General features: G+C 38.1%; 2 protein-coding genes across 8 annotated transcripts; one reads left to right on the forward strand and one right to left on the reverse strand.

The window, feature by feature from the left end:
* The first annotated feature begins 6,901 nt into the window (after positions 1–6,901).
* LOC130985742 (heat shock 70 kDa protein 16) lies at positions 6,902–15,039 on the forward strand. Of its 7 annotated transcripts, none has more exons than XR_009089072.1 (12): positions 6,904–7,205; positions 7,519–8,758; positions 10,023–10,232; positions 11,101–11,202; positions 11,293–11,400; positions 11,807–12,007; positions 12,492–12,638; positions 12,712–12,840; positions 12,949–13,079; positions 13,497–13,684; positions 13,770–13,919; positions 14,651–15,039. XR_009089072.1 is itself a non-coding variant. In XM_057908848.1 (10 exons), exons 2-10 carry the CDS (start codon positions 7,583–7,585, stop codon positions 13,576–13,578), a joined length of 2,280 nt encoding a protein of 759 aa, XP_057764831.1. In that variant the 5' UTR covers positions 6,904–7,205; positions 7,519–7,582; the 3' UTR covers positions 13,579–14,133. The 7 variants fall into 7 exon arrangements, 1 of the variants encoding a protein (XP_057764831.1); XR_009089074.1 differs by having other exon boundaries at positions 11,101–11,196; XR_009089073.1 differs by lacking the exon at positions 14,651–15,039 and having other exon boundaries at positions 6,902–7,205; positions 11,101–11,196; positions 13,770–14,133.
* Positions 14,608–19,547, reverse strand: LOC130985749 (protein DETOXIFICATION 40-like). The gene is made up of 7 exons (XM_057908857.1): positions 19,135–19,547; positions 18,416–19,047; positions 16,201–16,257; positions 15,526–15,764; positions 15,035–15,153; positions 14,873–14,959; positions 14,608–14,808 (listed from the first exon to the last, which is right to left on the reverse strand). The coding sequence occupies exons 1-7, from the start codon at positions 19,540–19,542 to the stop codon at positions 14,740–14,742; spliced, it is 1,611 nt and encodes a 536-aa protein (XP_057764840.1). The 5' UTR covers positions 19,543–19,547; the 3' UTR covers positions 14,608–14,739.
* Positions 19,548–26,932: the final 7,385 nt, after the last annotated feature.

Raw genomic sequence — 26,932 nt, forward strand, 5'->3', positions numbered from 1 at the left:
ACCCGGACCTTCCATGCTCCACGCAGAGGGTTACTATTTAATCGTAAGCCGCGAAAGTTGGTTGCACCCCCCGGGTCCTCCATGCTCCGCGCAGAGTGCTCAAGCCTGGATGGGAAGCAGCTCGGATGGGAAGCAGCTTGGATGGGAAGTGCGAAATCATTGACAAAGAAATTAACCAAATCCTCGGAAGAGGAGGCGGTGAAATCCCTATCGTACAAGTTAATCAAATCCTCGTCAGAGGAGGCGGTGAAGCTTTTACCAGAAGGGTCATCAAAATCCTCGCCAGAGGAGTCTGCGAAATCCTCGTCAGAGGAGTCCGCTAAACTCTTGCCAGAAGAGTCAATCAAAATCCTCGCCAGAGGAGTCTGCGAAATCCTCGTCAGAGGAGTCCGCCAAACTCTTGTCAGAAGAGTCAACCAAAATCCTCGCCAGAGGAGCCTTCCAAATCCTTTCCAGAGGAATCAACCAAATCCTCGCCAGAGGAGGCGGTGAAATCCCTTCCAGGGGAAATCAATCAAATCCTCGTCAGAGGAGGCGGTGAAATCCTTTCCAGAAGAATCAACCAAAGCTCTTGTCCGAAGGAATCAACAGAACCCCCACAGCGGAAATCAAAGAAATCTCGAAGGAGAAAATCAAAGAAACACCGACAACAAGCATGATAAGCTAAACCAAGCCAAGCACAGATTCAACATGAACGTGAAAGCAACAAAAACAACACAAAGAACAAAGGGAAAAAAGCGACATAAGCGGAAAAGAAGTTTCATAAAAACGTGCCAAGGAGGCACAGCTGTACACCAAAAATCGGAGGTAAAGTATTCAGTCTGTACAAAATAAAGAGTTACAAAAATTATTATCAAATTAGGTAGGAGGGATGGAGGCATCTTCAGGAGAAGTAGAGGAAGCAGGAGCAGAGGCAGAGGATACTGGAGGAGGCAGAATCGGAGAAAGCTGAAGGCGCTAAATCAGAGGGCAAGGGAGGTTCCATGCTGAACTGAGAAAATGACCGGGTGCCCTTGCCAGTAGGATCCCGCAGCCGGTTCACAAAGCGTACCAGGGAAGCAGAGAAAGCAGGCATATACAGGGGAGCAGAGGGCAATGAGTCAAATCCAATCCCAAGAGTAAAATAGGGAATGGCCTTCTCCAGCACTGGATACCACCACTCTGGTTTCCCTGGAGAATTTACAGGGATCCCCATCAGTTCATTTATTTCCTCATCCTTAAGGTTATCCATCAGGGTTCGGAAATTCAAGGAAGCGAGTTGCTCTGGGGTGGCTCCCGCCATCTCTAGTGCCTTGGTAGCAGTACGCTCTATCACGTAAGCAAAAAGGGGCCCAAAATCCTCTAGGTATTCAGGAGTCTTTTTAAAAGCCTCCAGAGTGCCCTCTAGCATCACTCCTAGGAAGTGTTGACCCTGCGGAGACAAGAAATATTCCAGGCGTTGATCTCGTGCCCCCAAGACATAGGCACGATTTTGAGCCTCTATAAGTGTCTTCTTCCAACCACGCCTGGTCTCCTTGTAAGCTTTTTCATATCCCGCCTTGAACCTGGCAAGGCTCTCATGACCTTCCTTGGTCGTCCTGGTCAATTCAGAAACCAGGGAGGACTTCTCCACTTCCGATTGGGCCAGCTGAGCCTTCAACTCAGCAATTTCTGCCTCAGCCTTACTCAGACGTTCCACCACTCCAGCGACATCATCATCGCGCTTGGCGACGTCCGCTTGCTCCTCCTCTCTCTCTTTCTCTGACATGTCATAGTCGTGGATACACTTAACAACTCCCCACATCCGAGCCTCCACCTGCAAGAAAACAAAATGGGGTCCGACAGAACAACAAAAAGGTTAGTAACTTCGTTTTTCTTTCTATGATAAAGGTATAAGAGACAAGGTACCTGAAGAGCCAACTGGCACAACTGAGTAGCTAAAACCCCCCGGGGCAATTTCTCCACTTTCTCCTGGTCTTTTGAGTGGACACGAGGTGGACACGAGCTAGCAAGGCATCAATTAGCCTTTGACCCGACAGACTCGAAATCGGCCCAGGGACAACATCCTCGGGTTCATTAGTAGAGGGCACCACAGCTTTCCCCTTGCCCTTTCCCCCGGCAGAAGCGGGAACCTTCAAACCACCAGCAGACCTCTTTGCTGGCCCCTTGCCCTTCTCCACTGCAGAGGAGAGGACCTTCGAGTCACCAACAGACTTCTTTGCTGGCTCCTGGGACTTGCCGGCTTTCCTCAGGCCCTCCTGTTTTTCCTTCTCACCTACAGAGATCAGAGAGCCCCTTTTCATTTTCTTCGAAAGCTCTGCAAGGGTGACACCGGGGGCCGAGTCGGGTGAAAGAATTTCATCAGTAATATCTACAATCTGGATATCTTCTTCACACATGCCAGATGCATCACCAGTACTGGGACGTTTGCTCCTACGAACAAGAGCGCCCGCATCAATCTCCTCGGCATCAAATGGGCGTGAGACCTCCACATTTCCTTCTGAGATCTCTACTACAGAGGGAATGGCGATCAGCTCGACCCCAGTCGGCTGTTCTGATAGGGACGTCCTGGAAACAGCACCCCCCGAGCCATGCTCCCCACTGGGAGTAGGAGCAGTAATATCAGGCAATTTGCCCCCGCACTTGATTCTCCAAGACATGTCTGCACAATCAAAATGCTATACCATTAGCATCAGGGTAACAGAAGTTAACATATTTTTCTAACTCATATTTTTTACCTATTGATTTCTGTGGATATAGGGGAAACAAGCCATTGTGAGCCAGAACCGAATTGTTCTCAGCCAGGTATTTACAGTCTAAAGGCTGAACTTTGTTCATCATATTAAGATGGGCTATAACCCCCAAATCAAAGGTGGAAGGGGCATCGAGAGAGGCCGGTTTATAGGTGGTACGAGGGTTATGCCATTGCAACTCCGAAACGAAATAATCACGCCAAGAACCCGAAAGAGTACGCACATAACAGTATTGGAACAAGAAATTTTTGTCATGAGAGTTTAGAGAGGAAAGAAAGGTGGTGGGATACTTCTTAAGACTAGCAAAACTATACAGAGGGCTGTTCTGCATACGAAGCGACTGGGTCTGAAAGAATAACTTGGCAGTATCTCCAACACCATGGAAGCGGCAAAGAATGTGAAAAGCGTACAATCTCCGGATGGCAGAGGGAGTAAGCTGGTAAAAGGGAATACGGTAGTAATTGCAAACTTCGGCCAAGAAAGGAGGAGGAGGAAGTCTTAAACCAGCATCTATCTGGGCTTTCCAGATAGCCACTGTCTTATGGTCATAGAGCTTTTCCGGAGGGGTCGACTCTTTGGAAAAGGCGATAAATTGTAAACCTAGGGGGCAACGACACTTGCGTCGCATTTTATCCATCTCCGCGACACTGAGGCGTGATTCAGGAATACACTTGGGGGGTTGGGGTGTCTTCTTACCCCTTTTCTTGGGCTGAGAAGAACTGGGGATAGTTTGGGAATCATAAGAGGCAGAGGGGGAAGGTAGGCTCTCGAGATCCTGGAGTTGGGGGGAGGAAGATGAAGAAGCTTGGGGGGAAGGGGAAGGCGAAGGCGAGAGCTGAGGAGCGGAAGCAGAGGCCATTATCAGAAATACCAATCCTAGGGTTTTCTAACACGCTCAATCAGAGCACCAACAAACTTCAAAACTACTTACACTGATCACAAATAATGGGGAAGAAAAAGGATACGCAAATTACCTAGGGCAGAGAAAAATGGACGGTAAAAACCGGAGCGGAGGTATCGCGGGAAATACGCCGGAACAGGGAGAAAATCGCCGGAATTTGCAGATAGAGGAATTTGAGAAAACTGGAGAAGAAGAATAGTGAAAAATGGGAGTTCGAATCGACTAAGTAAAAATATACGCGGGCAACTACCAACATGCGGGATGAACGACACGTGGCATACGGAAATAAATCGACGGCTAAAAATCCCTACGGAAAGGCGAAAAGACGCAAAGGCTAAAAAGTAACCTCGGGGTACGGGAAAAAGCACTGTAGATCGGGCAGGCATTTAATGCAGGTGACGTCATCCATGCGGGCGAATCCTCTGACTAGTTGCACTATTCCAAAAGTGAACTAGCCAGACCAGGGGGGAGTGACAAAAACACCAGAGAGCAACTTACAGGACTTACCTTTATTTTCGTAAAATATTAGAGTGTTTATATCTTCATGACTTGCAGGGATCAGGGAAAACATCATAGCACCAGCTTTAACAATACTACAATGGTTGAACACGAAGAATACCCTGTTCAACCAGACTAGAGGGGGGAGTGGTTGATGAGGAGTAATATGTGCAGAGTAGGGAAAGAATACAAATCAGAGGAATCGACCCCACTGGCGGGACGAATATGGCAGAAGAGATACACTCACCAGAGAAGTCAATTCCATCAGAGAGGTCACCCTTATCAGAGAAGTCATCCCCATCAGAGAAGTCACCATCATCAGAGAAGTCATCCCCCTCAGAGAAGTCACCATCGCCAGAGAAGTCCTCCACGCCAGAGAAGTTATCCACGACAGAGAAGTCCTCCACGCCAGAGAAGTTATCCACGTCAGAGAAGTCCTCCACGCCAGGGAAGTCATCCGTGCCAGAGAGATCGTCTCTTTCAGAAGGATCGCCAAAGACGCGGAGGATTTTCCCGCGTGAAGATGAAATTCCTGTTATACCCTCCGACCACGCAAGGAGTATGCGTGGATAATGATTTTACCTTTTTACCCTCAATTGTAATCTATAAATAGACCTCAGCTCATGTATTACACACATGCTATCATTTACTCTCGAATACTACAGTTATATTTTGCTCTCGTGCTCGATTCTCCGATTGTTAGTTCATCCTTTACTAGGTATAGTTTACGCCTTTCATTCCGTAGTTTAGGTGTTGGTTTCGTTAAACACCAGCAGTCAAATTGTGAATCTTATACCACTAAATTGATAATTTGAGACTTTTCTGATGAAATAAGTCATCTTTCGGTCACCAAATTTTGTATAGCGAGATATTTTATTAACACATAAATTTGAGTACAATCGGGTTGACCCGCACCCAAAATAGTTTCATTTATAAAATTCAGGTCAGGATGCAAGTTCAGATTAGGGTGCGGATCAAAATTTAAATGATGGTGCAATCTAATTGTACAGTATATTCGATTGTATCTAAGACCATCACTTTTATTAAATACGACGGACATTCGAGATCTTTTAGAGAGTAAAAAAAGTTCAAAATATTTTATAATCCAAACTGAAAGTTTAGAAATTTTTAGGAGAAAATGAAAAATTTGGAATATTTTGTAAAAAATGCCGGAAGTTTGAAGTTTTTAAGAGAAAACAAAAATTTAAGACATTTTATAAAAAAAGGGAAAATGTGCAGATTGGCCCCCGAAGTAGTAGCCCCTATAGCGTATAACCTCTCTTACTCACTGTGTGTGCAACTAAACCCCTGAACTCCCAGAAAAAGGTGCAAATTCCCCCCTTTGACCTAACGCCGTTAACGGCCGTTAGTCAACTCTTTTTTATTTTTATTTTTTAACTATCTCTCATCTATCTCAAAAAGTCACGCACAAAAAAACAGGGAGCCCTCTTCCTCCAAAATCTGATCGCCGTCGTCGCCTCTTTCTCTCAAATACGGCGAAATCGCCGCCACCACTACTAAAAGGCCGGCAAGCAGGCAATCCATGGCTCCAGTGCAGTCGCACCCGGCTGGAGAGCCGCCTCCTGCTCGATTCTCCTCTGAAGAGGACGAAGGATTGAACCTTAGCACCGGCCTGCCTCCACCGCTCGAATTTCAAACGAAGAGCGCTGCGCACGCTCCCCATCACCACCGGCTGCTCTCTCTCAAACTTGCAGTCGTCCTCTGTGCTTTGCTTCAACAAAAGACAGCGCAAAGGTCGCCCCTAAATCACGCCGCAGAAGCAAGCCAACCGCCTCGAAGCTTCGCGAGTTTGTGATATTTGGCAAAGCGTCGGCGCTGTCGCCAAATTTGACGCCTCTCACAATGTAACGATCATAACCTCGTTATTTTCGCTATTTCTATATAATGTCGATTTGATTGGAATTGGATTAATCGTTTGTGTTGCTGATAAAAGATGATCCAACAACTTGGTGATTCAACCACCGTTAGCGGCGGTGCAGTGACCGATAGGGCTGTAAACGAGCCAAGCTACTCGTGAGCTATTCGACGTTTGACTCGATAAAAGCTCGATCGATAATTTAATGAACAGCTCGTTTAGCTAAACAAGCCAAACTTGAGCATGATGATACTCGGCTCGTTAGCTCGTGAACAAGCTCGTGAAGGGATTTATCTTAAAAACATAAGATTATTCATTAAATGTCTTACTATATTTTATATTATATGTAGTAATATTTGGATTAAGTATCTAATTAACATCATTTATTTACAAGAAAATAGTAAATATACTATTTTTATGAATCAAAATAACTTATATATTTGAAAATTAACTTATGTATTAGGAAAATAACTAAAATTTTAAATAAAAATTTAAATTTATAAAGCTCGATTAGGCTCGGCACTGTATTCGACTCGATTAAAGCTCGATCGATAATTAATCAAACAGCTCGATTAGCTAAACGAACCAAGCTTGAACAAGACACTATTCGGCTCGGCTCGATTACACCCCTAGTGGCCGAAAGAGAAGGAGGGCTGAGTGAGAGAGATGAGAGTTAATTAAAAAAAAAAGAGTTGACTAGCAGCTGCTAACGACGTTAGGTCGGAGAGAGAATTTGCACAATTTTTTCGGAGTTCAGGCGTTTAGTTGCACACACAGTGACTAAGGGAGGTTTTACGCTATAGGGGCTACTACTTCGGGGGTTAATCTGCAACTTTTCCCTATAAAAATGTTAAAAGTTCTATATATATGTAAAACACTAATAATCCAAATAGATATGCGATTAAAGTTCGATTTTTCAGCATTGTCTGCCAACTATCCAGAATATAGTTTTTGACATCAAAGGTGAAACATTAAATCAGAAGAAAATAAAAATAAAAAAATTCTCGTGTTGATGTTACGCAGAATCGGTACAAGGTATATAAGGAAAGTATCTTCGAAATATTCTTCGCCCTTGATTTGCAAGAAATTCATTTCTGAATTTGCAAGAAATTAAGGGCATTTCTGCAGTCATCCGTCTTCTTATCTCCTTCAGAGTTTTAGGGTTTCTGATTATATCTTTCCGGTGACCGTAGTAGAGGTATGTTTCATGTATCAATCCTTTCAACGTCAATTATTCGACTACATTCATTTGTTTGGGCCACGTATTCATAACCCGCAATTTATTACCCATTTTATACTTGTACGGAATCTAGCATATAAAGATGTCAGGCTAATGCTGCAAATTGAAACAACTATTTAGTCAAATTTTTGCCGTAGTTTTTAGAATTTATTTTAAAGAATAGGCTATGAAATTGATATCTATACATGATGATAATGTTGTGTAAATGATTGGATTTGCTTTGCATCATGAGGTCTGAATATGATGTCTCGCTTGGGGTATTTGGCTGTAGGGTTTGAACCTGTGATTTGGTCTCGAATTCCATGTTGTTAGCCACAAGTTGAGGTTTATATAAGATGGAGATGAGTGTAGTGGGGTTTGACATCGGAAATGAGAATCTGGTTATAGCAGTAGCTAAGCAACGAGGAATTGATGTCTTATTGAATGATGAGTCAAAACGAGAAAACCCGGCAGTGGTTTCGTTTGGGGAAAAGCAGAGGTTTCTGGGTTCTGCTGGGGCTGCATCTGCAACTATGCATCCCAAGTCGACTGTATCTCAGGTCAAGAGGTTAATTGGTCGGAATTTTAGTGAACCTTCTGTGCAGGATGACCTAAGATTGCTACCATTTGAGACATCGGAGGGACCTGATGGAGGAATCCTGATTCACCTGCAATACTTGAATGAAAGACACACTTTTACCCCTGTACAGATATTGGCAATGCTGTTCGCACACCTAAAGCAGATCGCAGAGAAAAATCTTGAGATGCAGATTTCCAATTGTGTAATTGGTGTACCATGTTACTTCACGGCTTTGCAGAGACGTGCATATTTGCATGCAGCGGAGATTGCAGGGTTGAGTCCAGTAAGGTTGATGCATGACTGTACTGCTGTTGGACTGGGTTATGGTATATACAAATCAGAGTTCCCAAACGGGGGTCCAGCAAATGTTGTGTTCGTAGATGTTGGTCACAGTGATACACAAGTTTCTGTGGTGTCATTTGAACCTGGGCATATGAAGGTATTATCCCATGCATTTGACAGCAACTTAGGAGGAAGAGACTTTGATGAAGTTCTGGTTAAACATTTTGCTGCCCTGTTTAGGGAACAATACAATATTGATGTTTATTCAAGTACTCGGGCTTCTATAAGGCTGAGAGCAGCTTGTGAGAAATTGAAGAAAGTTTTGAGTGCTAACCCAGAGGCACCGCTGAATATTGAGTGCTTGATGGAAGAGAAAGACGTCAAAGGATACATCAAAAGAGATGAGTTTGAGCAATTGGCTTCTGCATTGCTGGAAAGGATTAGCATTCCATGTCGCAAGGCTTTGCTTGAATCAGGTTTGAGTGTTGAGAATATTCACACTGTTGAGCTTGTCGGGTCAGGTTCTCGGATACCTGCCATTACAAAGATGGTAAATTCACTTTTTAGAAAGGAGCCTGGCAGGACTCTGAATGCGAGTGAGTGTGTCGCTCGTGGCTGTGCCCTTCAGTGTGCAATGTTAAGCCCCATATTCCGAGTGAGAGAGTATGAGGTTTGTTTTATGCAGTTATTCACATGCATCTAATGTTTCGCCATCGATTAAAATTTAATTAATATTTTGAAAATATGTATGGATGCTTCAGTTCCCACTTATAATTGCTCAGCAAACAGAGATCTATAATCTTCATCTTCTAAACCTTCCTTGTGGTTTTTCCATTTTATGAAACACATTGTCCTGGATTTTAAATCTATATGTAAGGGAAATCTTCAGGTTTGGTGCTGTTTCAGAGTGAGAATTAGTTCATTTACAATTGGAGCTTCACTCTGCTTAATAATCATATTGGGGCATGACTAGCTAACTATAGTATGGGCTAATCCAAAACAATATTTGCAAATAACTAGCAAATGCTGGGAAGTTTCTAGTTCTTAAGTTTAGTGTTCAGAATATGAATGATAATTTGAAATCAACTGGTTCGTGAGTTCTTTTTTCTTCCCGATTCCCAGTTCTTGGTAACTACAGAACAAATGCTCCATGCTACCGCTGCAACAGTGTTTTGGTACCCGTACTCGTTCGTGCCTTTAAATATTGGTTGAATGGTTTTGGATCAATTAATAGGTTTATGTTTTACGTCCCCAGCAATTATTAGTCTTTCTAATTTACCAAAAAAGAATAACAGAGTTACAGGAAAAAAATAAATGTGCTAATTATATACTGATGATGACTTTTAAGAGAACTTTAGTTGTACACATGCATAATGAAATTGAAATCTACTTATTTTATAGCCTTGGATCTAGCCCACTTCAGCTGGTGGTAGTTTACAAATCATTTTTGCTTGCGTTGATTTATTGCAGACAAGAAGATTGTTAACACTTCGATAATTATGTCATCTGTGCTAATCAAAAGAAGCTAGCTGACATGGACAAATAGTTGAGATGTATGTGTCCAACCTATAGAAGAAAGTTAATTTATAATAACATTATATTAAGGTTCTCACCCTCTAGTGATTTTCTGGAACAGTGGTCTTACTTACTGTAACCAAAGAATTAAAAATTGGAAACTGGACCTGGTTTAGCCTCCTATCACTGTCCTTCAGCCTTACAGCCCTTAGCCACCAATCTTACCTGCAAGCCAGCTGAATAAAAAGAGAGAAATAACCATATGGAGAAAATGGAAAGAAGAATATGCGGTGTGTTACTTAAAATCGTATTTATCTCGCACCTGTATGCAATATAGTCCCGATGAAAGAGTAGAGAGCCCTTGTAGGGATCATGGAAGATAATGTTCTCCTAGTCACTCATCTGCCCCTTATTTGCAGGTAGAGGACTGCTTTCCTTTCTCAATTGCATTTGGATCAGATGAAGGGGCAGTTCACTTAGCTGATGGACAGTTGTTTCCTAAAGGCAATTTTTTTCCAAGTACGAAGATTCTTACATTGTACAGAAATGATATATTTCACATGGAAGCTTACTATGCAAATCAAAATGAGTTGCCTTCTGGCGTCTCAACAAGAATCAGCTCTTATACGGTTAGCTCCATCAAGTTATTCAACTACTCAAAACAATCAACTTTTTTTGGAACTAAATGAAAGGAGGGAGGGAGAGAGGGAGTGATCTTTAATTTGACTTTCAAGCTCTGTCAGATTGCTGCTTCCCATGAAAGTGAAAATTCTAGGACATCTTCCAACCTTTTGTGGTAATGTTTTAGAGAAATGATTTTTCATAATTTAATTTTGGCTTTAAAGCCAAAATTTCAGAGCCACTTGTGGTACTTCTGAACACAGAATCAGACTGCTGTTTCCCAGAAGAGTGGAATGTATTATATTTATTCTTGCAGTAAATAATCTACATAGTGACATGTTTTTATGGTATGATTTAGAGATTTGGTTGTTCATGATGTGTTGCATTTGCATTCAGAATTAATGCTGATATATAAATTGGACATACTTCTTGTTGGATCATGGGTAAATCATTAGAAGATAGTCAAAATGCTAGTGTGACACTACAATAATGATCTACGACAGGACAATTACTCTCGAGTACAATGCTTGAACTTTGAATCAGGTTTCTGCCACAGTATCAGTCGCACTAGTGCAATTTGATGGAAAATTCTGTTAATCAGAGGGACTTACAAACTGAAACCTTGAGGAAAGAATCAGAAAGGGGAATCTTTGAATTCTTTACTATTTGCTTATTAGATGAAGCTTTTGAACTTAAAGTCAAAGCAAATGGCCTAACTGTATACCAAGAGACTCGAAGATGGTAGGTTTAGAGGTTCGGGTTGTTCACATATTTCCTAGTCTGCTTTCTAGGTTTGAGGTTCTTAATTGTCTCTTTAAGTCTTTGAACATTACATCTTGATACCTTTTTCTTTATCTAAAAATGTCCACTATGCAGATTGGGCCATTCAGAGTTCCCAATGAGAGAAGGACAAAGATTAAAGTCAAAGTTCAGCTAAATCTGCATGGAATTGTCTCTATAGATTCTGCCTCTGTAAGTGTGCGTCTGTGTCATGTTATTAGCATATCAAATTAGGAGCCTCAATAGTGTGGTGCCAAGTTTTATGGGAACTTATACATCTCTATGCAGCTGGTAGGCGATCATGTGGACGATTCTTCTGGAAACAACAATATTGATGCCCATTCAAATTTAGAGCCTAGCAATTCTGAGTCATCTAAGAAATCAAATGGTCCTCTTGTAAGTCTGGTTAAACCCTTGTTGAACACTCTTGCTGAGCTGCATATTAGTCTACTCATGAGAATTTTTTTCCACATTTTGATAGTTTATTTGATACAAGAAATGACTCATTTGTTCTGTGTTATACTGCTTCATCAGGCTTACAGTATTACCATCTGTCCTCTTTACCATCATTTGTTGTTCTCTTTAACTGGTCTGTTTTGAAAAACGATTTTGCAATTTTCCTCTATAAAAAATGACAATCAGTTCTCCTGTCGCTTCTGATGATTTAGTAATATATACAAAGGATTTCTTTGAAGTAGCGCAGCATGTTGAGAGTTCACATGATTGATCATGCGAAGCTTATTATTTTCTTCAACTCCTAAAGCTTATATGGTTGTCAAAATACTATGGTTCTCTATTGTAGGGTCATGAGATCAGACGGCTAAAGGCTGTCAGACGAGAGAACATACTTGTTGATGAGAATATATATGGTGGAATGGCACCTGATGAGCTCTACCGAGCTCAACAGAAAGAGCTACAGTTTGCTCAGCAAGACATAAAGATGGAAAGGACCAAAGAGAAGAAAAATGCACTGGAGGCTTATGTATATGAAACGCGAAACAAGGTGCAGACGTGTTTCTTTTTGTTGGTTGTTTTGTACTCTTATATTGTTTACTGGTATTTTTTATTGATTCAGTTATCATGACAATGTTCAATTTGTATTGAATTTCACGAGAAGCAGAGTGCCAGTATCACAACTTTTGGTTTTCATCACCAATGCCTAATGCCTAATGGTGAATGGCTAATAAGGCTCCGTAACCGTTCAAGTAAAAGTAGATGGTCCAAAATACTAAAAAAATATATCATTTGGTTGCCAGATCAAATGCTAGAATATGTTTCCTGCATATAAGACTGGCTGGTGTCCACCTCTTATAGGGGACTGTAGAGTAATGACATTTTGTTGTTTTTAATTGGTTACTTGTCATGTATGCAATACTCTTGCCCGAGATTCTTGATGGTGTTGCATCTTTGAACAATGTTCTAGTGCTGTATTATTGCCCTTTTCTGGAAGTCCCATAATATTTTATTTAATATTATTATTTCAACAGCTTTTAGATACATACCGGAGCTTTGTCACTGATTTTGAAAAAGGCACAATTTCCAGTAACTTGCAACAAACTGAAGAGTGGATTTATGGAGATGGAGATGATGAGTCAGAATTTGTCTATACTGAAAGGTTACAGGATTTGAAAAAGGTTTGTTGAGTTTGTTTGTTATCTTCTCGAATTTGTAGCTCTCCATTTATTTATCATTCCCAATATTTATCAGATGGTCGATCCAATTGAAAATCGATATAAAGATGAGGCAGCCAGGGAACAGGCAACTAGAAACCTATTGAACTGCATCAAGGAGTTTCGGATGGCTGTAGGATCACTTTCACCAAGTGCAAGAGATGCAGTAAATTCCCTTTTAACATAAAATCATTTGGATTTAATTGTTTATGGTAATATGTCCATTTAATTCATTAAAAAAAATTCACTATTATCTTCACTTCAATCTTTGAAGGTTATTGGAGAGTGCAATAAAGCAGAGCTGTGGCTCCAAGAGAAAAGACTGCAGCAAGATTTACTGCCTAAGAATGCAGATCCAGTACTTTGGTCCAGTGAAATAACAAGGAAAGCTGATGCTTTACATGCGTATGTCTGGAACCCCTATAGTCACTGAAACATATAGTTCATGCCTGTTTATAATTGGCTAATCATAACAGACTTTAATACGTTTCTCTTATTTTCCACCTGCCTCAAATTTGATTCTCTTTGGCTGAATAGAGAGATCGAGTCTGCAAACACCACCTAATTACGTACAGGGGAATTCCAATTCTCTGGATATATTCATAGAGGGGAACATTGTCTTATAATACAAGCCTTCTTGGATTCTGTTTATACTATAATCATATCAGCACTAACATAAGATTCATCATTATCTTGTGAAATGATCTTCAACGTCAGATACCACATTCTCCTTGTAATTTGGGGAATCTGTTGGAATTGCTTTTTTTTTTTTTTTTTTTAATAATCTTTATGTCAATTTATTTACCTAAGATAATGTTTTAGGGTGTACAAACATGCGACGGAATCCAAGCACGACAAAGAATCAGACGTGAGAAGTAAAGGGGATGATATGGAAGTTGATTGACGTGTCTTTGAACAGGACTTTGATTCTACAAACCAAGTCCAGGAAAGCTGTTGTTGTGGATTTATGGTGTTTTTGCATCGTCGGCCATCCTTCTCATCCAAAATCTGTGAGTTTCCTCTCTCTCCCATCTTTTGGGATGTAATGGAACCAAAAGCCTGCACTCGACTGACGGCTATTTCTCCAATTTGCAGTAGCTGTTTGCTGAAACCTTCAACAGTTGACATAGTTGAGGTTCACTTTAAGTGAGACCATAGCATATCAGTTTGCCCATTGCGAATCATTTTTCAATGAGTGCTACTTTATATAGGGAGATGAATAATATGGTGTGGTGCTTTTATCAGGTAAGTGTAAAATTAAAACGTTTCGAGCAGTCATCTTTGTTTTGGTGATATTGGAATGAAGTTTTGGATAGAAACACAAGGCGGCAACATATGTTTGTTGGCCCTACTGCCTTGAGCCTTGTTTGTCACTTGTTACACATGATTGCTTGAAATATCTTGAATCTCGTTTGGTATTTAACTGGTGTCATTAATATCAAGAATCGATTTTGATGCACATACCTTTTGCATTTCTTTTCCTCTGTCATATTTATTATGCATGATAACTAGTTTGTCGAGGAATATATTTATTTTTGTTTCTGAGTTGTCTGTATCGAGACAATTCACATTCACACACAGACAATGAAGTGATAAAATAGGTTCTTTCTAGTATAAATGGCCAGTCAGATACTCAAATGTTAGTACAACACTTATGAGGTGATTGATCTATAGAATTTCTTTAATCTCTCTTTTAATGAGACAAAATAAAATAAAATTAGTTTAAATGATATAAATAGTCAAAGGCCTTAAAATATTCTAAAGTTGTAATCCATCCAAGTAAATAAGGAATAGTCTTATTATTTTGTCAATCAAAGTAAATGTCCCATTTAAAGCTGTTGCTTCGGGTTAGGTCCGACGGGTCATGTAAAAATATAGTGGGTCGGGTTGAAGGATTAGCATTTAGCAGCCCATTGGAGTGGGAAACAAAAAAGAAAATAACTCATCGTTTCTCATTTATTTATTTTCTGAAGCAGGAGTGGCATAATTAAGCTACATATATGGTGTGTATCATCAGTTCTGGTGTTGATGGAAACACAGGCATCATAAACTTGTCCAACCACTTTTAGTCCTTCACCAGCAGAGGCTCTTTAATATCCTGCCACTTGTCCAAACGTTTCTTGGCTTTCTCCACCTGCACCACTACTGCTGTAAATGTGGATGCATGCACAAGTTTTATTTGACATGAACATGCATACCTCTTTATTCCAGTCCGTACGGAAAGTGACCCACAGTAGGATGAAAGTTTGCATCATCGTCCCTCCGATCATGCCGCCCCAGATGCCCTGCCCACTCATATCCCATTTCTTGCTTAGGAATAGGATTAGTATTATTTATATATGTAACTGTAATGTTCTTACCTTAACCCCAAGATTAAATTTAAAGCCAAGAATGCATCCTAGTGGAATTCCCACCACATAGTAGCAACCTACATTCACATATGCCACAAATGCCTGCCATCCACACCCCACCGCCACTCCTTCAAAATTCCCATTACGTTTAATTAATTATTTCATTGTTTGTGCTGCATTAATGCTCCAAACAAGAAAAGAAGAATCAAAGAAAGCAGTGTTTTAGAACAAGTATTAAAGGTTCAAAAAAGGTGAGTGAAAGTCCAACATATAATACAGAGGATAATGTAAAATACTCCCTTCGTCTCATTAAAAGTGGTCTGTATTTCATTTTGGGTTGTTCCATAAGTGGCACGTTTCCATAAATAAAAAATTTTAACATTTAAAAAAATGTAGGTCCTACCGCTTTCAATCTATTTACATAATTTTTGTGCCGAAAAATTTTGAGCCACCCACAGTGGAACGGAGGGAGTAGTAGATAGGTAGGGAAGGGATATTACCAGACAAGACCGGTTGGAGGCCGTTTAATATGAGGGTGACTGCTAAGAGAGGACAGAGATCCGCCACTGCATTCGCCACTCTTTCACCGCCGGTGAACACGTAACTGATGACGTGGCGCTGCGACAGCACCACCATAGCCTCGATCACCGCCACCACCAGGGACACCAAATTCACCACAACCACCGAGAACGCCGCAGCCTTGCTGTGCCCTGCTCCGATCTCATTCCCTACCCTCACACTGCACTTTTACCTCTTCCAGTCTTCGTCAATATTTTCACTATTTTTTTACATCTGAAAAACCGCCTATCCTATATATTTAAACATGCATGTTTCCTCATTCTTTTTGTTTTATTTTAAATTATCTAACATGCTGTATCTTTTTTAAATTGTTTCGAGTTGTGACCTACAGTATAATTAATTAAGGGTTATATATGTATAGTCTAAAAAAATTAAAAAATTATGTATGCATGTGTTGGTCTAGTTATAAAGTGATTACTGCTTGAGATCAAAAATCTCGTAAGTTTACTATCCCTACTGTCTTTTAAATTAGTTGTTCAATAATTAAAAAAAAACTAAGCGTTAAATAATGAGTAATTGTGATATTTAGATTGTTGATTGCAAGCAGCGGTCGATCAGATAACATGGAAATTATATAAGAGGTGAAAGCAAGCAACCTGGCAGCAGCATTAAATCCGATTGCGACCATGAATAGCAGCCCATTTATTGACATGCTGCATAAAAGGCCCAAAATCTTAGTAACCACACATTTATGATACATTGTGTTGATGTTTTAGACAAAATTAATAGTGTTTTCAAGACATTATTACTAAAACCACTTGTGCCTTTCGTATTAATGAATGAAGTAATGATTGAGTTTCAGTTCCCAAATGGCCAATTCCGTTTCTTCAAAACAAATTATCAATCCTCTTTAAATTCAGGGTAATATATATACACATATATAGGAAGATAAAACATAATTCCCTTTCAAATTCCCAAAATATCAAGTTATCAACTACTTTGAAACAAAATAGTTTTTCTAAAAGTAAGTTCTTTAAAGTGGAGGAAGTACATGAAAATGGAAATTTACGTCTTGCTAGCTCTATTATAGTACTAAAGTGAAAAATAGTTTGATCCGCATATAAGTTCTTGTAAATGGTAGTATTTACATTAAGTTGCACAAACACAAAGCTAAATGCCTGCTAAACGTGAAAACTCATTTAGAAATTAATTTTAAATTTTGAATTTCTCCTAATAAATCTAATATACTATATATTTTTTTGGCACGTATGGATGACTATGTATATAAAGGGTTAGGTTAATTATAATGAGAATGACTATTTTCATGATAAATGAGAATAACGAATAAGCGAATATATAGTGTTGAATAAACTATTTGTACTATATGAATATAGCCGCAATTCAATTAATTGGTAAAATTTATGTTCCCTCTAAGATTCAAATCCAAGTTTCAATAGTTGGTTATTCATGTATTATTAAAAGCTCATATAATCTCATTCTCACAACATACAACCATTCTCATTGAAACCATTCTCTATATATGTATGGAGAGGTTCAAATGAAAATTTTTATTTAAAATAAAAACGAGGAATCATTTTCAATTATTGGATCATGAAGATCTATAATGAATGTATCATTTTGATGGATAAATACACTACTTGAGTTTGAATTTTAGAGGAAGCGATTTTTTTTTTTTCATTTTTTCTAAATGCAGTTAATTATATAATGAATTCAGAATTTCACATGTCAATTCAATGTTCTCAATTTTCATTTTAATTTACGATTTTCAATGTAATCAATCTCCCTATATATAAGCACTCATCAAAAGTAAAAAGATGAAAACATCTATATAGTTGACTAGTTAAAAGTATATCAAGTGGAGTAAAAAACAACTTTCCCGGGAGATTCCTTATATTTTTATGGTGTATCACTCCCAGCAGAAATCCCAAAATTATGTTTCTATATTCCTCCCTAAAACTTCCCTATTTAATTTTAGGATCCCGATTTTATAAATGCATGCATCAGATCTCCTATTTTCTACATAAAAACAATAATTATGTGTGGCCCCTACTAATTATAAGCTTAAAATAAATTTAGGTTGGTGTAAATTTAAGATTGAATTTAGGTAGGTGTAAAATTTTTTATGGGCCCCATCCAATTTAGGGGAACTGTTGGATGCATTTTTTATCTCATTTTCAATTATTTTAGCCTAAATTTAGAGTTAGTGATGCATTTAGGTGATCTGCTGAGAGTAAGTGTTTACTTTTACACGAGGGACTAAATCTAAATCCCCGTATATATATTCTCCTGAAAGTTTTTAAGAAGAAAAAAGATAATCCCTTGTCATTTTAGGTTGTTCCAATTGTATTAATCTATTTTTTAAAATAGCAAAAATAAAAACTGCTAAGTGGGATAAAAGTAAAACACTCCACCTACTTAACTCATAAATAAAGACTTTCTTAATCTCCGTATTCAAAAGTAAGGGGTCAATACAAATGGGACGGAAGGAGTAATTTTTAGGATATATATATTTTAATTGGTAAGTGTAGGTATGAAATACTCCCTCCGTCCCTAAAATAAGTTCCCCTTTTTCCTTTTTAGGACGTCCCCAAATAAGTTCCTATTTCTTTCTTTCCATTTTTGGACAACTACTTCACCACTAATAATACTTATTTATTCTTACTTTTCACTTTTTCACCGCTCTCAATACCTTTTCACAACTTCCAATTATAATATTTTTTCTCCAGTATCAATACACTTTACAACATTTTCTTAAAACTCGTGTCGTCTCCAAAGATGAACTTATTTCAAGGACGGATGAAGTAGATGATAATAATGATGCATATGTGAGTGGGAGTAAGAGTAACTAACCATACAGAAAGAGCATCCAAAGAGAGTTGAGGATCCTGGAGCAAGCCGGCTACCAAGACTAGTACCTGAAAGTACCACGCCTCCAAGCACAGCATCACCGCGGAACCAATCGACAGCTTGACAAAGTCCCCCACACCCGTCAGCGCCTCCCACTTTAATCCCCTCCACGTCTCCTTACACCGTTGGCTCCTCAATATGTACGCGACTTGTCCCGCCACGATTATCCACCACGACAGGCTCAGCACCAGCGCCGCCCCAAACAGCCCCATCCCTATCCTGTACACTGCCGTCCAGCTCAGACCTAGATGCACCGCCAGCGTCGCCACCGAAATCGCCGCGCTCGGCCCCACGATGCTCTGCGCCTGCAGGAACTTCTGTATCGGAAAATTGACAGCGTACGCGAACACCTGCGGGATCAGCCCGTACACGAACACCGACGCCAGCTCCGCCACCTGCTTCTCCTCGCCGATCGCCAGCAGGAGCTGCCGCGACAGCAGGTAAACCACCACGATGGGGAGGCTGAAGAGCGTCAGCACCACCGTGGCGCGCTGCAGGTAGACGCCTAGCATTTCGTACCGCCCTGCGCCGTACGCCTGCCCGCAGAGGGTTTCCACGGCGCTCCCCATTCCGAGCTGCAAAATTAGGTCATTTAATTAATTAATTTCATTCATTAGATGATAGAGAAGAGAGAGATATATATGTAGCGCTAGCTTAATTACGAGGAGGCCGTAGGCGAATAGTTGGATGCCTTGATTGCCGAGACAGGCGGCGGCGAACTCGAGGTTGCCGAGGTGGCCGGAGAAGATGCGAGTGGACATGGACATGGAGTTGTTGATGAGGTACATCATGACGGCGGGCGCGGCGAGTTTGAAGAGGAGTTTGAGCTCAATCCAGGAGGCCTTCTTGTATCGCGTCGACCATGCCAAATCCATGTCTGACAGCACCTTTTCCAGCTCCGAGCTCGAATGAGCCACTTGCACTGCTGCTTCATTCTGCTCGTGCTCCATAGATTTAACCAACACAAGCAAATGATTGTGTAGAGGAAACACAGCAGTCGTATTTAGTGTACTAAGATATATATGGATTTGTAATATACATACTACTATATATACTTCGCGCCCTAACATCACATGGACCCCACCCTGCATTACATTACATATATAGTAGACGACACACCAATACGCTACTTATGTGGTAATTAAATTCACGTCGATTCCTCTGTCCTACAAGACTCTACATCACTTTTGGTTACATTAGTTTTAATAAAATGTCAAATAAATGTGTTGGGACTTGAAAAAATGATTCACTTTAATATAATAAAATTGAGTAATGCTAAACAGTCACATTGTGGCCACCCACAATTTACCTAAATAAAAAATAATTTAATTTAGTTAATTTATATTTTAAAATAAAAATAACATTTAGTTATTTTATGGGAAAATTGCACCTAAATACACAAACTTTGCCAAAAATCCATATTTGACGAGAAGTTAGGATTTTACATTTTAATACACCAACTTTTGTTGTTGTCCAAATTTGACACGACTTAATTCTTAAAAATTCAAAAAACAACCATTTTTTGTAAATAATTATACAAAGACCCACTTATGTTATAATTTAGGACATTTAAACCAAAACACGATATTTCCTTATGATGTTTTCTTTTAAACCATTTTAGGCGCGGATCAAAGATTAAAAGAAAACATCATAAGAAAATATCTTGTTTTGGTTTAAATGTCCCAAATAATAACATAAGTGAGTCTTTGTATAATTATTTACAAAAGGGGTTGTTTTTTGAATTTTTAAGAATTAAGTCGTGTCAAATTTGGACAACAACGAAAGTTGGTGTATTAAAACGTAAAATCCTAACTTCGCGTCAAATATGGATTTTTGGCAAAGTTTGTGTATTTTCACGCAATTATCCCTTATTTTATCCTATTCTCTACATTGTAGTTATTTTTTTACAATTTTTTGGTAACTTTTTTATTTTTATTAAAAAATAAGTTTAAAAAAATGCAAAAAAATAAAAATAAAAAATAAGTACAATGTAGAGAATATAGTAAAATAACTAAATCGTATTTTTATTTTAAAAAATAAATTAAATAAATCAAGATTTTCCTTATTATACTAGTTTGTGGGTGGCCACAATGTGGCTGCATAGATTTATTAAATAAGATAAGGATAAAAAATAAGGAGTTAGTGGTGGGGTAGTGTCCAAATACACACTCTCGCGGAACGTCCTAAAATAAAAATAAGGATACACTCTTATGGGACGGAGTGAATATGTCCGATAGTATTTCACATTTTAATTTATTACTATAATTTTAAATTATTTTCTTTTTAATTTTAATTTATTATATTTTAATATAATTTTAAGATAATTAACTAAGGTGCCACTCATTTAATTAAGTTTTATAATTATTTTTGCATGTGTGTGCAGCTAAGAAAAATGAGTTAAGAGCATGAGTGGGAAGCGCTAAAAGGTGGTCCTCACCTTACCTCTCATCTCAAGTGCATTGACTCTATAAGAAGCGCTATAATCTCAATTACCATTTAATTCTATTTTTATTTTTATTTTTAAATTTAATATTTCATTAAAATTAAAATTCCAACATTACATTAATTAAAATAAAATACAATAAATAAAAATATTACAATAATTAAAAATTTGGTAACAAAATTTAAGAAATTAAAAAAAAATAGATTTTAAAATTTTAAAAAAAATCAAAAATCAATGAAAAAACAAAAAATATTAAAGAAAAAAAACACAAAAGATATTAAAATACTCCCCAACCCACAACCCCACCCGGCCACCCCTCTTTTTCTTCTTCCCTAACCAACCCCTTTCTTCTTTCTTTTTCCTTTTCTTCTTCTTTCTTCCACACTCCTTTCTTCCTCCACAGCACTCCTTCCCTCCTCTCCTTCTATTTTTTTATTATTTTTATTATTTTATTTTTCGCACGTGTCTGCACGCGAATGCATTTCCTCCTTTCTGTGCCCGACACCAACCTCTGCGCCCAGCATGAGCAACAACAACACTCCAACGTGGCGAGATCCACACGTGCCGGTTTGGTTTGGGCACGCAAACAAGGACATTGTGGATGCTCTAATAGGCCAATTTATTCATTCCCACTTAGTAAAAAGAAATAGTACCCATGAAGATAAAAGATTGAATATACTAGCACTTTTTTGGTGTAAAATATACCAATATATCCTTATTTCTTTGCAAATTTTTTTTTCAATAAATCACGATTATTACATACTTTTCGTAATTATTACACAATTTCACAAAATAGGGTAAATAAAAAAAAATATGTAACCGTATATTTTATACTATTATACGATACAAGGGTATTTTGATCATAATTAAAGACTACTATTTTCACAATTTTATTCATATAGATAAAATTTTATTTTACTATATGATTTTAATTAGAATAAGGCATTACCTCAAACAAAAAATCACCAATTTTACTCTCTCACATAGGGCTGGGAATTTCGGAATCGGGTATCGGGTACCCGATTACCCGACCCGAAAAAATCGGGTATTGGGTACCCGATACCCGAAAAAATCGGATTCGAGTTCGGGATCGGGTATTTAGGGTGTTAAAAAATCGGGTATCGGGTATACCCGATCGGGTATCGGGTATACCCGAAATACCCGAATTAATTAATTTAATATATTTTGAATTATTTAATACATTGGCTGGCAGTGAGCTGTAATCCAATTTCGGCCATTTGGCCCCTCCCAAGCCCAAATTTCGCACATTCCCAATCCCATTCCCAAATTCCCAATCTCATTCCCAGCCCCCAATTCCAATTTCGGCCCTTCCAATTCCCAATCCCAGCTCGCCCCGCCGCCCCCACTCCAGAATCGTTTTCGTTTCCGGCGACCCAGCGGCGCCCCTCGCCAGTGAGGAGCTCGCTCCCAGCCCCCCAGCCGCGACCTCGCCCAGTCGCCCCTCTGTTCCGCCGCCGAGCTTGTTGCCCCGCAGCAGCCGTGCCGCCAGTGGAGCCCCGCAGCAGCACGCAGCAGCTTGCTACCCCCGCAGCAGCCGTGCCGCCAGTGCAGCCCCCGCAGCAGCACGCCGAGCTTGTCTACGCCTCTTCTTCTTCTTCTTCTTTTTTTTTTTTTTTGTATGAATTTTAAAAGAGGTAGCCTCATTTGAATTTGCTGAGTCTCGATCTGTATTTTGTATGAATTTTCTTGATCTGTATGAATATTGTATGAATTTTCTTGATCTGTATTTTGTATGAATCTTGATATGTATTTGTATGAATCTCGATCGGGTATTAGGGTACCCGAATACCCGACTCGGGTATTAGGGTACCCGATTTCAAATTCGGGGTCGGGGTCGGGTAGTGGGTTTAGGGTATTTTCGGGTTCGGGTACCCGATTTTTTCGGGTAGGGTACCCGAACCCGACCCGATTCCCAGCCCTACTCTCACACAGTCATCCCTCTACCACCCCTCCCAGCTATACATTTTCAATTTTGATAATATATTATATATCTCCTAGCATAACATCTTCTCTTGCAATTAAAAATAATTGACATGTGATAATATTAAATATATTTAGGAGATATTTACTTTGCATTATCGATAAGATGCATGATTGATAATTTTATCCTTAATAGTATGATTTCTTCAATCTCACCCTTTCAATGGTATATGAGTCAAGCAAAATTAGGTCAAATGTTAAAAAATAATCAAGGGATCGAATTGGAATATATATCCTAAAGTTTCAATCAATTTAAGTAAACAAAAAATTAACTTTATTATTTTTGTTTATCGAGGCTAATTTTAAAAAATAAACACTTACTTTAGAAATTATATAGTTGATATAAATATTTAAAATTGCCATATATCCTTAATCAATGTATCCAATAGAAGATGCCGCATAAATTAATGAGGCATTCTTGTGTGCACCATGGAGCACAGTGCTCCCGGGTCGCACTGAGAGTAAATCTGGAGTACAGTGCGACCCGGGAGCACCGTGCTCCCTGGTGCATACAAGAATTTGTGTAAATTAATTGACAATAAATGATCTAAAAAATGACAGATTTTACAATTTACATTTGACGTTCTTCTATTTCCTTTTCTCTTCTTTTCTTTTTATGATATTGATTAACTAAAATTCAAACTATATTTGAAATTTCTTTATTTTATCTTTCTGAACATTCGAACGATAAAAATCTTTATATAAATTGAGAGGTATAAGCTTCGATCTCCATTTCTTCTTTGCGAACTCAAAAAAATGAAAAGATAAAAAAAAGCCATCTTCTTTTGCCATCTAGCTACATTGTATAATGATGATATTACTTTAATTGAAATTCGATTCTATAGAAATTTTCTTTTATGTATTATCATCTACGACATATTATTAAGCCAGATAAGTTTTATGGTTTCCGGGTTCAAAAAGTATGTTTTCTATTAAACGAGGATATGGATAATTTAAATTAATCAATTTAGGATTTAATTATTGAAATTATCAAATTGGGCGTAAAACTATCATGTAACTTTGGTTCTATTTATTTTTTATAATTTCCTATATTGAGTAGGAAATAATTAATGAATAATGTTAATTGATAATTGATATAAAAATAATTAAATATCAAAATCAAATTATATGATTTCTTAGTCTTATAACATTCATAATTTTAATGGTTCTAGATTCTAAATCCATGCGTCGATCTATATGGTTGTGAATCTAAAAATTATATGTCACGGATGTTTGATTTGATAAATTAATCACCTAAAGCATACTAGTAGTGAAATATTATTTTAAAAAAATCAATAATTATAATATGCGTGCCACGCTTGATTGCTTTTGGTATTCCAGAACATTTCAAAAACAAAAGCATATATATGACATAACCTTATCAACTCTAAAGCTCAAAAGAGACATTGGTGCCGACACAAAGAAATAATTATCGGTTAAAAGTGGCAAAATTGGCTCGGTCCGATGGGCCGGGCATAACCTTATCAACTCTCAAAACACATTGGTGTCACTATTAGAATGTCAATCTGGTCTAACCTACACAGTTTTGGGCTAAATTTATTGGGTTATCGAATTTTTTGGAGTCAAAGTGTTTTTAGGACAGTAACTTAAGTTGATTTGAAAATTAGGACAATAACTTTTGGACTTGTAAAAATAAGACACTAATTAATAAGTGTTGCACCCGCAGGACATTTATCGACCAATTATCGAATTTTCGGACTTTCCCACATGGACCAAGCACATGACATCTTATTTGGAGCCGTAAAAATGACGTGCTTGCCACATAATCAACCCCTCCGTGCGGGTTGTCATGTGCTTGGTCCGTGCAAAAAAGTCCCAAAATTCAATGATTAGCCCATAAATATCTTGCAGGTGCAACGCTTATTAATTAGTGTCCTAATTAATAACTCTCATTGTATAGTTCTGTGATGTGCTCGGCTGGTGGTGCAGTTTTTGCTGTATTTTCTCTCTTGTTTAACAACTCTCATTGTATTCTCATTTTGGTACCGCTGGTACCGGTTCTATGAAAGCTTCATCCTTTTTTCTGCTAAAAAAAAGTGTCCTAATTTTATAAGTTCGAAAGTTATTGTCCTAATTTTCAAATCAACCTAAGTTATTGTTCTAAAAAACCCTCCGACTCAATTTTTTAGTGCGGAATAATCAGGTTGAAAAATAATTCAGATTAAATTTTTTTAACTAAAATCTTAAACATTTGGGTTTCGGACTAGCCTATCTGGTCAGACTTGAAAATTTCTTGAAAAAAATTAATTAATATATTTTCTCGAACAATATTATATTTATACCAAACAAATACATGAATAAATAAAATGACATTTCAACATCGATTTACATAATAACTACTAATATGCAACTTCTAGAGATATAAACATGCAATACTTTTGTTAAATATATTTTTTTAATTTTATATTTAAATATTTTATGTTAAGTATTTGTTTAAAAATACAGAAAAGTAGGACTAGTAATCGATCCGATTCGGTTCGGTTAACCGAAACCGAATAAGGGCGATTTCATGACCGGTTAACCACAAATAATATCGATTTATATAATTAAAAAAAAATGTGCATCCATTGCCACTTAATTAAGGGATTCAAACCTATGCCCCTAGGAAGAAATAGTCAAGTCTTATCCACTTGACCAACTCATCATTTATGTTTACATGGAATATAAAATTATTTTATAGAAAATTGTAATTATTTTCATTTACTTTATTTTTATTTTTATTTTTATTTTTATTTTTATTTTTAAAATAAAATATAATATTTTAATTATTAATTTAATTACCGATTAAACCTTCGAAATAAACGCAACATATGATATTTGTAGTATTTTCGTAGAAATAACATGTAGTATGAAATACCGTCCGAGAGAAACAAATATGAGCACATTGCACTTTACACAACACAACGAACCCAGCTTAATAATAATATTGCAATAATTCAATCTTGAAACTTTGGCATCGAGTTCCATAACCATCGGAATAAATAAAAAAAAGTTTCATAACCATCGTAGTTATTGTTTATTATTTATGTAATATTATTATGGGCAAATAGGTTAAAATACCCAAAGTTTCGCCGAATTCGCGAATTTCCCCTGACCTTCAAAACATGGTATTAAAATTCTTGAAGTTAATGCCGAGACGTGGTTTTCCCCAGTTTTTGATCGGTGTCAAAACTTATGATGACATGGCAGCCGGGAATCCACGTAGGATTAAAATTCCGGCTGCTCAAACGACATAGTTTAGCCTATCACCCTAAAACGATGTAGTTTTATATTGAATTGAAGGATTTAAAGTAAATCAAGTACTAATTTCTTCTTCATTCCAATTTTAGGGTTCATGAGTTAATACCTCTTCCTCAAATTCAATGTCTTCGTCATCTACAAGCCGTCTGAACTCGAGCCACGACGGTCGAGTAATTTGTGGCCACGGACTCCCAGCTACAATGCATGTATCGCACACTGAGAAGAATCCCGAGCGGCGATTTGTTACATGCCCTCATACGCCGGTAAGTTTTAATGCTTGAACTGTGGTTTTTGGTGCGCTGGAAATGGTGGAATGATTCACTTAGATTGTTCATCATGTAGTCGTGTGGGTTGTGGAATTGGATTGATCCCGAGCTGTCTCCATACTACAAGCACGCATTCAATACCTTGAAGCATCATAGGAGTTCTCAATTTGCAGAAACAGAGCATGATGGTGGAGAAGATGATATTGAGATGAAGTCAATGATAAGAGAAGTTCAAGTAGAACTCAATCAACTGACATTGAAGATAAAGAATATGTATAGATTGGTTGTTGTGTTTATGGTTTGCCTTGTTGTGTGCATTGCTTTGAAATGAAAGTTAATTGTAAGGAATTAGTTCTTCCTGTTTTAGACAACTATGTATCCTTATTGGCTTAATGAAATGAAACTTTTCTTCACCAATTTCAGAGTATATATTGATTCATATGTATGCAATAAGCGAGTTTAAAAACCATCACTGATAACTAACATAAA

This window comes from Salvia miltiorrhiza, chromosome 5 (genome assembly GCF_028751815.1).
Source record: "Salvia miltiorrhiza cultivar Shanhuang (shh) chromosome 5, IMPLAD_Smil_shh, whole genome shotgun sequence".
NCBI classification, from domain to species: domain Eukaryota; kingdom Viridiplantae; phylum Streptophyta; class Magnoliopsida; order Lamiales; family Lamiaceae; genus Salvia; species Salvia miltiorrhiza.

Coding starts and splice junctions, on each gene's coding strand:
- LOC130985742 (XM_057908848.1), top strand. CDS start 7,583: ATGGAGATGAGTGTAGTGGGGTTTGACATCGGAAATGAGAATCTGGTT. Junction 8,759..10,022: donor TCCGAGTGAGAGAGTATGAG/GTTTGTTTTATG, acceptor CCTTATTTGCAG/GTAGAGGACTGCTTTCCTTT. Junction 12,639..12,711: donor GGTTACAGGATTTGAAAAAG/GTTTGTTGAGTT, acceptor AATATTTATCAG/ATGGTCGATCCAATTGAAAA.
- LOC130985749 (XM_057908857.1), bottom strand. CDS start 19,542: ATGTTAGGGCGCGAAGTATATATAGTAGTATGTATATTACAAATCCAT. Junction 16,258..18,415: donor TTGGATGCTCTTTCTGTATG/GTTAGTTACTCT, acceptor CCTTTTATGCAG/CATGTCAATAAATGGGCTGC. Junction 14,960..15,034: donor AATTTAATCTTGGGGTTAAG/GTAAGAACATTA, acceptor ATGAGTGGGCAG/GGCATCTGGGGCGGCATGAT.